Source organism: Rutilus rutilus (genome assembly GCF_951802725.1).
Source record: "Rutilus rutilus genome assembly, chromosome: 17".
NCBI lineage: Eukaryota > Metazoa > Chordata > Actinopteri > Cypriniformes > Leuciscidae > Rutilus > Rutilus rutilus.
Window position 1 is genome coordinate 15,179,875 of NC_140230.1, and position 12,323 is coordinate 15,192,197.

General features: G+C 44.8%; 1 protein-coding gene across 1 annotated transcript in view; it reads left to right on the plus strand.

Moving 5' to 3' along the window:
- The window catches only part of LOC311275652 (complement C4-like), a 48,587-nt gene that overhangs the window by 14,422 nt on the left and 21,842 nt on the right, over window positions 1-12,323 (plus strand). The window contains exons 19-31 of the mRNA XM_084384803.1: window positions 3,844-3,914; window positions 3,994-4,133; window positions 4,551-4,778; window positions 4,907-4,958; window positions 5,087-5,176; window positions 5,310-5,516; window positions 6,128-6,203; window positions 6,308-6,500; window positions 6,658-6,759; window positions 8,392-8,554; window positions 8,672-8,886; window positions 9,000-9,158; window positions 9,803-9,862. Of these exons, the coding sequence (XP_084240929.1) occupies window positions 3,844-3,914; window positions 3,994-4,133; window positions 4,551-4,778; window positions 4,907-4,958; window positions 5,087-5,176; window positions 5,310-5,516; window positions 6,128-6,203; window positions 6,308-6,500; window positions 6,658-6,759; window positions 8,392-8,554; window positions 8,672-8,886; window positions 9,000-9,158; window positions 9,803-9,862 (1,756 nt within the window). The remainder of the gene's footprint in view (window positions 1-3,843; window positions 3,915-3,993; window positions 4,134-4,550; window positions 4,779-4,906; window positions 4,959-5,086; window positions 5,177-5,309; window positions 5,517-6,127; window positions 6,204-6,307; window positions 6,501-6,657; window positions 6,760-8,391; window positions 8,555-8,671; window positions 8,887-8,999; window positions 9,159-9,802; window positions 9,863-12,323) is intronic.

Genomic DNA, 12,323 nt, shown 5'->3' on the forward strand with positions numbered 1-12,323 from the left:
TCGCTGCACCCCCGACAGTACGTCTGTGGTTCGAATAACCCCGCTGGCGCAGTTTCTGGAGGCCTGGCTAGAGCTTTCCGGACTGTCCCGCCGGGTCGGAGAATCATCAGGCTCGGCTACGTGATTCAGTTCGCGCGGTCTCCTCCCCGCCTCAGGGGAATCCGCTCACTATGGCCGGTGGCAATGCCCCTGTCATGAGAGCGGAGGTCGCTACCCTACTGGCGAAGGGTGCGATCGAGACTGTCCCTCCAGCCGAAATGAAGTCTGGGTTTTACAGCCCCTACTTTATTGTACCGAAGAATCCGGTGGGTTACGACCAATCCTGGACCTGCGCGTCTTGAACCGCTCCCTTCAAAAAAGAGGACGCCGTTCAAGATGCTCACGGCCAAACGCATTTTCGAATGCGTGCGGCCGCAGGATTGGTTTGCAGCGATCGACCTGAAGGACGCCTACTCCCATGTCTCCATTTTTCCTCGACACAGACCGTTTCTACGGTTTGCTTTCGAGGGACAGGCATACAGTACGCGGTTCTCCCTTTCGGGTTAGCCCTGTCTCCTCGCGTCTTCACGAAGGTTGTCGAGGCAGCCCTTGTTCCCCTACGCGAACACGGGGTTCGCATCCTGAACTATCTCGACGACTGGCTGATCCTAGCTCACTCTCGAGACCAGGTTTGCGAACACAGGGACCTTGTGCTCCGGCACCTAGCTCGTCTGGGCCTTCGGGTCAACTGGGAGAAGAGCAAACTCTGCCCCGTGCAGAGGATCTCTTTTCTCGGTATGGAGATCGACTCGGTCGCCATGTGCGCGCAGCTTACGAGCGAGCGCGCGTAGTCACTGCTGACTTGTCTTCGCCAATTCAAGGGCAAGAATGCGGTTCCACTGAAACTATTTCAGAGGCTCCTGGGGCATATGGCATCCGCAGCCGCAGTAACGCCGCTCGGATTGCTTCATATGAGACCGCTTCAGCTTTGGCTTCACGATCGAGTCCCGAGGTGGGCATGGCAACACGGCACGCTCCGAGTCCCAGTGACTCCGACCTGCCGTCAGACCTTCACCCCGTGGTCGAACCTCAATTTTCTACGGGCTAGAGTGCCCTTAGAACGAGCTTCCAGGCATGTTGTTGTCTCCACAGATGCCTCCACCACGGGCTGGGGTGCCATGTGCAATGGACATGCTGCTGCAGGTTCCTGGACAGGTCCTCAGCGCCTTTTGCATGTCAATTGCCTCGAGTTGCTGGCCGTACGCCTTGCCCTGCACCGCTTCCGAGCGTTGCTCAAGGGTCAACACGTACTAGTCCGATCAGACAATACCGCCACAGTAGCATACATCAACCATCAAGGTGGTCTACGCTCCCGCCGTATGTCGCAACTCGCCCGCCACCTCCTCATATGGAGTCAGAAGCATCCGAGGTCGCTTCGAGCCATTTATATCCCGGGACACCTGAACCAGGCGGCCGACGAGCTGTCTCGAGTTCGGCCTCTCGCTGGAGAATGGCGACTCCATCCCCAGTCGGTCCAGCTGATTTGGGATCAGTTCGGAGACGCACAGGTAGATCTGTTTGCCTCCCTCGACTCGTCCCACTGCGACCTGTTTTATTCCCTGTCCGAGGGCACGCTCGGCACGGATGCACTGGCGCACAGCTGGCCGCGGGGCCTACGCAAGTATGCGTTTCCCCCAGTGAGCCTCCTTGCGCAGACTTTGCGCAAGATCAGGGAGGACGAGGAGCAGGTAATATTGGTTGCCCCGTATTGGCACAACCGCACCTGGTTCCCAGAACTAGTTCTCCTCGCGACAGCACCTCCCTGGCCAATTCCTCTGAGGAAGGACCTGCTTTCTCAGGGACGGGGCACCCTTTGGCACCCTCGTCCCGATCTTTGGAACCTCCACGTGTGGCTCCTGGACGGGAGGAGGTAGGTTTGAGTACCCTACCACCAGCGGTGGTGGCTACCATCACTTCCGCTAGAGCATCGTCCACGAGACATGCCTATGCGTTGAAGTGGAACCTCTTCGTCAACTGGTGTTCTTCTAAACAGCAAGAACCCACGAAATGCCCGATCAGTGTCGTGCTTTCCTTCCTGCAAGAAGGGTTGGAGCGAAGGCTGTCTCCCTCCACCCTGAAAGTGTATGTTGCCGCCATTGCCGCACATCACGATGCAGTTGAAGGTAAGTCTCTGGGGAAGCACGACCTGATCATCAGGTTCCTGAGAGGAGCGAGGAGACTAAATCCTCCTCGCCCTCCTCTCGTTCCCTCTTGGGACCTCTCAGTGGTTTTAACTGCCCTGCAGAGTGCTCCCTTTGAGCCTCTGCAATCAGTGGAGCTTAAGTTCCTGTCAATGAAGACAGCGCTCCTGGTTACATTGGCCTCCATCAAGAGGGTAGGGGACCTGCAGGCATTTTCGGTTGACGAAGCGTGCCTGGAATTCGGGCCGGCTATCTCTCACGTGATCCTGAGACCCCGGCCTGGATATGTGCCCAAGGTTCCCACCACACCCTTTCGAGACCAGGTGGTGAACCTGCAAGCGCTGCCCTTGGAGGAGGCAGACCCAGCCTTGGCACTGCTCTGTCCAGTACGCGCCCTCCGTGCTTACGTAGACAGAACGCAGTGTTTCAGGACCTCAGACCAGCTCTTTGTCTGTCATGGTGGGAAGCTGAAGGGAAAGGCTCTCTCGAAGCAAAGGTTGTCTCACTGGATAGTGGACGCCATTGCTTTGGCTTACCAGCAGCAAGGTCGACCGTGCCCCCTTGGTGTGACGGCCCACTCCACCCGGAGTGTGGCATCCTCTTGGGTTCTAGCGCATGGCGCCTCGCTAACAGACATCTGCAGAGCTGCAGGCTGGGCGACACCTAATACTTCGCGAGATTCTACAATCTCCGAGTTGAGCCAGTTTCTTCTCATGTACTCGCTTCAACTAGCCGGTGCTAGATTCTGCTCAGGTGTCTTCGCTTGCTCGCCATTCCTCTCCACGGACGGGATACGTGCGATATTTCCTCAGGTGAGCCTCATAAGCCCTGAGTCTCCTCCAGCACTGTTGACGTCAACGCCAGAGTTATGCCACCGGCAGCTTTCGCGCTTGGCTAGGTGCCTCCATGTGCATGGTTCCCCCTCCGGGCGACCCCCACATGTGTATTCCACTGTAAGCCTCTTTGAGCATGTGTCTTTCCCTTGGCAAGCCACCTTGCCACCCCTGGGGTTGAAATATTCCACCTGCGGCTGGACACCCCAGTGACTCCGTATGCAGCCCTTCGGGGTCATATGTGTTTTCCAAGTCCCCCCCTTCGGGTTGGGCATGATTGCATATTTCCACTGAGATATGCTTCCCAGTGTACCTTGGTATTCCTGTGTTAAGTAGGAGTCCTTCGTCCGTGCCAGTCTCACGACAGGGAGCTCAGACTTATGCAGGGCACTGGAAGACAGTCGAGAGGTGGCGTGATTACACTGGGAACCCCATTCGTCGTCATCCGACGTAACTCGGAGTGACAACGAAAGGGAACGTCTCGGTTACGTATGTAACCCTCGTTCCCTGAGTAGGGAACGGAGACGTTACGTCTCCCTGCCACTTCCGCTGTACCGCTGGAACGCCTGAGTTCAAGTCTCGGCTCCTCAGCGAAGACATAGTCTGCATGTTGCTCGCGCACTTCCTTATATACCCCCTGCGTGGGGCGGAGTTACGCTATGCAAATTCCGCAGACCCATGGCATTTCATTGCCATTGGCTCGTGTTTTAATACTCGAAGATGATAGGATTTCTAAGCGAAACCCCATTCGTCGTCATCCGACGTAACGTCTCCGTTCCCTACTCAGGGAACGAGGGTTACATACGTAACCGAGACGTTCTTTCTTCCAGACACACAATCCGTTTACACCACTCTATCACAACATGGGAGATCCAGGCTCTCAGCGTATCTCCATCCCATGGTAATTTTCCCCTTTCACTGCTATCAAATTTAATGTCAATCCACCAACGAACTAAACCTTTTATTTTTATTGCTTACAGGATTTTGTGTGGCAGAGCCTGTTGACCTCCTTGTATTTAAGCCAGTGTTTATTTCCTTGAGGCTTCCCTATTCGGTCAAACGCTTTGAGCAACTGTCTATAGTTGTGGTGATCTTTAATTATGGAAAGATGAAAAGAGAGGTTTGTTTAAATGAAAGTTTTTTTTTAGAACACCGAGTGGCACTATTCACTGCACTATCATACCACTTTGACAATAATAACTGGTATATACATTTTCTAGTGCATAAAATTGAGATATTTTTTATTTATTATAAAAAATACAATTATAAAGTAATTAATTAATTGACTAATTATAAAAGTATTATTTAATATATGAAACTGTAAGAAGTTATTTACTTAATTTTTTTTCTACTTGTCCTTTAAAAAATATTCATTGGTGTAAGTCAGGTTGGTGCAGTCATATTATTATTATTATTTATGAAATAAAACAAAATTTAAATAATCACAACAGTATTTGTTACATTATACATTGTAAAACATTAGAAGAATTTTTTTTTTCTGAGATTAACATATATTGTTATTGACTTTCCTGATCAGCTTGTTGTGCAAATGAAGAAAGTGGATGGTCTTTGTTCACCTGGGTCAGCATCTTCCTCTTCCACTGTCAGAATCAGTCTGGAGCAACAGTCATCTCAAACTGTGACTTTCCCTGCTGTTCCCATGGTAACAGGCCAAATCCCTATCACTATTGCACTTTATGAACTTGAAGAAGAAGAAGAAGAAAAAATTCAAGTGGATGCCATTCAAAAGATGCTCCTGGTCATGGTAAGAGGAAGGGGAATATCAAAATACTCAAATTTATCCCATATCTTTTTTTTTTTTTTTTTTTTTTTGGAACAATTGGAGTTCAGTGATTCTAAAATCTATCTTTTGTCTTTCTCTTCATGTCTCAGAATGAGGGAGTGGAAATGAGAGAAGAGCAGACTTATTTTATTAATCTGGCTGGTGAGATTGTTAGCTATCGTTTGATTGCCCTATCCGCCCAGATATACACATATGGTGGCTGTGTTTTTTGGCAAAGTTTGTGACATGGTAATCTCAACGTGTATAAAAACCTGAACTCTGCTCATCAGGTAGAAGTGACCAGCGCTTGTTTATTGATGGATCTTTCCCAAACAGCACAGTTCCTGAAACGAATGTCAACCTTTTTGTCAAACTAGAAGGTCAAATTCTCAATTTCTGATATTGCTTATTTGTTATTATCATTATTTATTTGTCAAGTCAAACCTAATTATATACATATCTAATTATATATCATTTCTATTTTCTTTTTATCGTTTTATTTTTTTAATGCAGAAGAAGGATTTGCCCAGTCCACTGCTGTTCAATTACTCTCACCATCCAAAGTGGAAAATATGATCCGGGCACCGAAAGGCTGTGGAGAGCAGACTATGATCTTTATGTCTCCAACTGCTTTGTCAATCCGCTACCTGGACAAAAGTCAAAAATGGCTGGAACTGGAAGCAGGCTCCAGAGACAAAGCATTAAATTTCATAGAGCAAGGTTTACTTTATGCCCAACACAATCTCATGACAATTTGTAACTATTTGACGTTTTAGCGGATTTGTGGCTAATTCATATGAATTCATACAATCTCATTCATACATTTTCGTATGATCTGCTTACGCCCCAGTGATGGATGTGTATAGGGGTGGGGTTAGGATGGACCTCCACGCTTACTTTTTCTGAAAGATCGTACATTTTTGTATTCATCGTACTAATTCACAGTGGCGTGCACCACAAGGTTGAGGGATCCGGTCAAGAGGGCCCTTCAACCGATGAGGCTCTGTGCATGTCCCTGCTAATTCATATAAAATTGGCACTTTGTAACTTCGTAACATAGTTAGGTTTCCTGTGAGATTAGGTTGTCATGCCACATAAGAAATTAAATGGAATCTGAAAAAAGGTGGAAAAAAAAAATATAAAAAAATAATAATTTTAAGTGAATTTTCTTTAGTCAGCATCAAATATCCATCACAGCCCTGTTTGCATTAACAAACAGATTAAATATAGTGTCTTTTCTTACTAAGGTCTGTGATTTAACACAGTTTGATTGTATCAGGCTGTACCCTGCTCTGACTAAAAGTTTGTGGTGTCACATTTTATTCTGGCAGCTTATGAACGAATTTTAACATTCAAAAAGCCTGATGGATCCTATGGAGCTTGGCTTAACTATCCGACAAGTACATGGTAAGTTTGCATTTAAAAATATGCAAAGTCATACAAATGTTTTATGCAAATCAGCAACACTTGCCACTTGCCAGCAGTATCAGATGGCTTCTCACTTCTCATAGGTTGACTGCGTTGGTGGTGAAAGTGTTGTCTATCGTGGCTGATCGACAGATAGAAACCCTTAACCAGCAAGGAACAACAGAACGAATCATTTCACAGGAGGACATCCGCCAAGCAGTCACATATCTGATTGGAACACAGAGCTCAGATGGGTCCTTCACTGATGCCAATCCAGTCATACACAGGGAAATGCAGGTCTGAACGTCTCCCATCATTTGCCAGTAAACCAAGGGGTTTAGCAAAAAGCTTTACCCTGTCAAACAACATGTCAAACATTGCAAAATAATATAAACAGGAATTGCATTCCTGTGGTACTGCAATAAATGTGCTGATATTCAGTGTTTCTGTTTAGGGAGGTATCGGAGGAGTTGAACAAGATGCCTCTTTAACAGCTTTCATCACGATAGCCCTCAAGCATTCCCTCCCTTTCTTGGACAGAGAATTAACCGATGTGGTAAGAACCATTGATTGTATGATTTACACTGGCCTCAAGAAGTATTTGGACACATAAGCCACAGTCTACGGCACCACTAAGAGGATATGGTGATGGAAAAAATCACTCATAAAACGTTTGCACTCCCCTGCTCACAAAAGCATTAAAAAAAACATTATTTCATCACCAGTTTCACGTTAAAAAAAAAGTGAACACAAAGTTAACACAAAGAAGAACAAAAAAAATTTCAAGAGATCGGAAAGTGCAAGGGGAATGCTAAAGCATATACATATCTTTTTTCCATGTCCCTTTAGGGGCTATGTAAAAAAAAAAAAAAGTAAAAATGTGAAAATGTATTTGCATTATATAACTAAATATCAAAGCAAGTGGCACTTTATAAAGGAAATATAGCACAGACAAATCTTTTCATTAAAGCGTTTTGCAAAAAAAAAAAAGAAAAAAAAAGAAAAGTTGGCTAGGTTTCAAAATATGCACCAATATCAAAATAAAGACAAAAAGTCTCAGACACTTTATAGTTTTCAAACTTTATAGAATATGTTTATTGTTAATATTACACCAGTGGTTATTCTGCTCTGAGAAAACTTGGGGGGGGGGGGGGGGGGGGGGGGGATTACGTTCATACATGTTAAAATTTGCTTTTGGTTGGTAAAAAAGCAGTTGGTTTCATATTTTGTATGAAATGCAATGAAATTCAAACATTGTAAAGTGAGACTTAGGTGTCCAATACTTTGTGGGGTCACTGCATTGGAAATGCGTGACTCTGGCTACATTTCTGCAAAACCTGAAATGTGTTGCTCCTGGAACATTTTGCTGCACTTTTCAAGTGTCACGCTCACAATAGTCGCGCTGTAAGCAATAAAATGTAAAAAGTGCCTGTGGGTACATTTTTGTATGATGATATTGCATTGCTTGTAGCACATTTCACAGCGGTTTCAATGTTAAATGTCCAGTGACTAGCGCTAAATAGTCTGTTCAGTTTTCTCAGAAACAGTTAAATGCCACTGTCTAAATTTTATTACGTGGTCAACGCACATTTATTGGCCGTTTAAAAATGAAATGTCCATTGTGTGGAGCAAAAAAAGGTTTATGATTTATCGTGTTTGAAAATAACATACCACCTACAATGTGAATACAGTGGTCTTACACTATACCCAAATCTGTACTCATACCCAAGTGCTCCACATCATAACTGCAAGGCTGTACCTGGTGAGCTACCAAGCATGTTTACTGCAAAGCTATAAGCCACATGGAGTTGGTTATGTGATGCAAACGTCAAAACGCATTGCTTTACAAATCATGCACTATGGTAAGTGTAGCTATCTATTGTGCAAGGAACTGGTTAAAATGTATCTTTATTACTAATAATTTGCCCCTGTAATCATAATTAAATAATTGGTGTGAAAAGGAGCAACAGTTGTTGGTGTTTTACTGCCTCTAGTGTTCATTTCAGCTGGAAACTACAGTGAAATGTGTGTATAGGTAGTTTTTTTTTGTTTTGCAGTTTTGCAGAAATGTAGTTAGTTACATTTCCTATTAGCTTGGATTGACAGAACGCCTGTTAGAGACACTAATGAAAGAATACAATGTTTTAATAAATAAAGGAAACCAATACTATCTTTTTACGCTCACTAGGAGAAAAGCATCTCTCGTGCCACCGACTTCCTCCTTAAACGGGTTGATGATCTTAAAAGACCTTATGCGCTATCCATTACTGCGTACTGTTTGTCTACCTGCCTCGCTGACCGAACTCAAGCAATGTCAGCATGGAGAAAACTCAGAAGTCTTGCAAAACCAGGTATCATACCAAGTATTGACTTGTTTATGGAAGTGATCATGACTTTAATCATTTATTTTAGTCATTCATGTATTTCTGCAAATTCTTTCCTCTCACATGCTCAACTGAACCGGTAAGTGGGAGAGTGTCTTGTGTGGCAAGATTATGACCATATGCGACTGGTAAATGAGGCTAAAAGTTCCCGTGTGCCCTCTGGAATGGCGTTAACAGTAGAGACCACCGCATATGCTCTCATGACTGCACTAAAACAGAATGACTTAATAACAGCACATGCTGCTGCATGCTACTTGTCTTCACAAGAGAACTATGAAGGAGGATTCAAATCAACACAGGTGAGCCTAATGATACTGGATAAAACTGTATGTATGTTACTCTAATTCCAAGGTTTTCGAAGAAGGAATTATAAAATGACAGCACTATTTTATACCATTCAAATACACTTTAGGATACTATCATGGCTTTGGAAGCCCTCTCAGAGTATGCACTGAATATACCAGAAACCCCCATCACTACAGTCATTGCACTGTTCACCGTTCCAGGAAGGTCTGAGATGGAGAAGCTGCTTTTGGACAAAACTGAAAAGAAAGTTGAAACAGAATTAAAGGTAAACAGTCGAACCTGTAGCTGACTAATAAAGAAAGATCAGCTATTGCTGTTTAAAAGTTTATGAATCCCACTGGGACAGCTACTATTGGTATATAAATTATTGTAAGATCTTTAATATAAAAACCTCAATTTCATAATAATATAGACATTTCAAATTGAATGAATGTCAGAATTGTGCACAGTGCGGCAATTTTAAAACATAAATAAATGTATTATATATATTAGATATGGCAGGTTCACTTTATGGGAAATTGTGTGAAATAGAAATAAGTCATTATTATTCTTTTTAATGAAAAATAATTAATGTTGGTTCAATATTGTGGGTAACAGTGTAATAGGGACAGGGACCCAAAACACTGACATAAATTTAACAAAATGGCTAAGGAGAATGACAGATTGAATTCAAAGTTCTGTCCTAAATCCAAAATACTGTTGCATGACACACTCATATACCTACAAGAATGGGGGTGTATATTCAAAAGAGGACATTGAGGAGATAATTTGGCCTGTTGAACTCCAGGTGTCACAGTAAGTTCACATGTTCTTATAAACATAGTTTCACTATGACTTACAGTTATCTTAGTTTTCTGTTATTTTTTTCATTCTGACCTGTTTATCATGGTATAATTTTTGTCTTTCCAGAGACTAGTAGGAAGAGGAATACATATAAGCCTTTCAGGAGAAGGAAAGGCTAAAATGAAAGTAAGCAGTAATTAAAAAAATATATATTTCCCTTTTGAATGTAAATCAATACTGCGTCATGGCTTTGATGCTATGGAAATGAATCTCCATGACCGATGTCTTCAGGAAGTCGCTTGTCTGTTTGCATTTGTGTGATATTGTTCGTCATATTGTTTGTCTCACTCTGTGTTTTAGACAGTATGGCCACCAGAAAGATAAGATAAGGAGCTGTGCATTGCCGTGCTCCCACTTTAGTATGGGGGACGACATGCGTGATTTGTATTATGTGTTTGGGAGAGTAGCACGCTCAGTCAGCCCTCGAAAAGGCTGACTGTCCTCTTTGTGAGTGTTTCAAGACAGAAGAAGCTCCGCTCCTACCTGGTTCTCTTCTCAAGCGATCAGAGACAGGCATTTGCGGTTCGGGTCCTGTGTTTTCTGAGGCGGCATGGCGGCTTTGATTATGGGGAGTTGGCAGAGGCAGAACTTGAGAAGCTTTGATCATAGGGATCACAATTGAGTTGACAGAGGCGGAACTTGAGACAGGTGTTCTCCTATCTCTTGTCCTCTCTACCGACTCTGAAAGCAACCTTGCAGTTCGGATCATGCGTTTGCTGAGGTGGATTACGCTCGCAGTTTGAGGTGAAAGCAGACGGGTGTCAACCCTTTCTCTCTCCAGCTGTGTGCAACCAGAGGGAGAGGTGTCACACCACAATACAATGGGTGCTCACTCTTCCTAGATGGACTCAAGAAGGAGCTGTCTTGCTATCCCGCCACATTCCGTGTTTCTGGAAGAAGCGGTCTCCTGCAAGAATGGCAGGGAGGGGTCCCCTCTTTATTACTTTCAATTGTTTCTGCCAGCAAGCTGTTTCAGTGCACTGAAAGGGGGCAGGGGGTTATGACCAGTTTTGGATTTAGCACAGAAAGTATCTTAGGTTTGCTTGTGGAGGCAATGCGTACCAACATGGAGGGTAGCAACCTTTAGGAGATGTAAATCCCCACCACATATGGTGATTTGGGGACAGCAATCTCCAGTGGGTTTTCTCTGCTCAGCAATGCTGACGGAGTGTGGTGTTCGCCTCCCTTTTCAGAGAATATCAGGACATGTAAGTTTGTTACAGCATTTTTTTTTTTTCACTTTGAAAATGCTGGGCATTGTCTTTTCAATCAGACCCATGGTTTCAAAGGTCAGCTGTTCCATGCCAGTGAGCTGTTCAGGGCACTGAATTGAGCAATTCTCTCTCTTATCTCATACCCTAACCCAAGGGTTCTCAACCTTTTGCAAGCTGCCCCCCCCCCCCCCTCCCCCCCCAAAGCTGGTTCATTGCAGTTGGGGCCCCCCCTCCTCCCGCCGATATGAATTTATGCTTTATTATTGTTATTATTACTGCCTAATAGTAGGCATATCATCATCTGCATTTTTTACAGAAGCTTGCAGGTAGGCGATGTTAATGTGAGACCTGAGCCTGCTTTGCCTTGCAAAGATCCTCAATTCTTGGCGCAATGTCTAATAAACATAGCCTCAAATCATCCTCAATTTGTGCATGATTGCGGTTTGAGTGCAGTCATTTTTGACAATCCTGCCTCACACAAATATGTTGACGCGAAAGGGAGGAGAATCTTCAAGGCGACGTCACGGAGTTGAGGGTATTCCTGCATCAATGCTGCCCAGAATGACGAAAGAGGGCAGGAGGTAAAGAGTTCATTCAGCCTACTGTCACTCTTCAGCTCAATAAGCTGTTCCTGCATATCAATTGACAGCTTGTTTGCTGTGCACACAAATGGATCTCGAACCCACTCAAAAGAGCGATAATCCTCTTTAAAGTACGTCGCAAATTGTTTTCTCATTGCTGACAGGTGCTCAGACGCTGATTGAAATAGAGAGGAGAAATTGTGTGACGTGCCTGCATCAGTGATAAAGTCTGCAAAGCTGGGGAACATGTCGCAGTTCCCTCGACTGATGCGGACATGCCAGAGGTCAAGTTTTTGTGCGAAGTCGTCCACTCTGTCTGCAAGGAGCAAAATATGAGTTTCGCGGCCTTGCAAAGACAGGTTGAGGCCATTCAAGCGGTCAAATATATCGACCAAATAGGACAGAGACGCAAGCCACAAAGTGTCATCCAGATGCTTCGCCAGATCTGATTTGATTTCTGTCAAAAACCACTTCACCTCCTCTCGCAGCTCATACAACCGCTGTAACACCCGCCCCCTGGAGAGCCAGCGAACTTCAGTGTGCAGAAGCAGCTGTTCGTGCCCTGACCCCATCTCCTGGCAGAGGACCCCAAACAAGCGAGAGTTTAGCGGCCGTTATTTGATGAGATTTATCATTTTCACGGATTGGTTCAGCACGGAGTCAAAGAGAACCGGCATTTTTTTTAGCAGCTAGTGCTTCGCGATGGACCATGCAATGTGTCCATTTCACAAGTGGAGCTACTTGCTGAACGCGAGCAGCTAAGCCACACTCACGGCCCGTCATTGCCCGAGC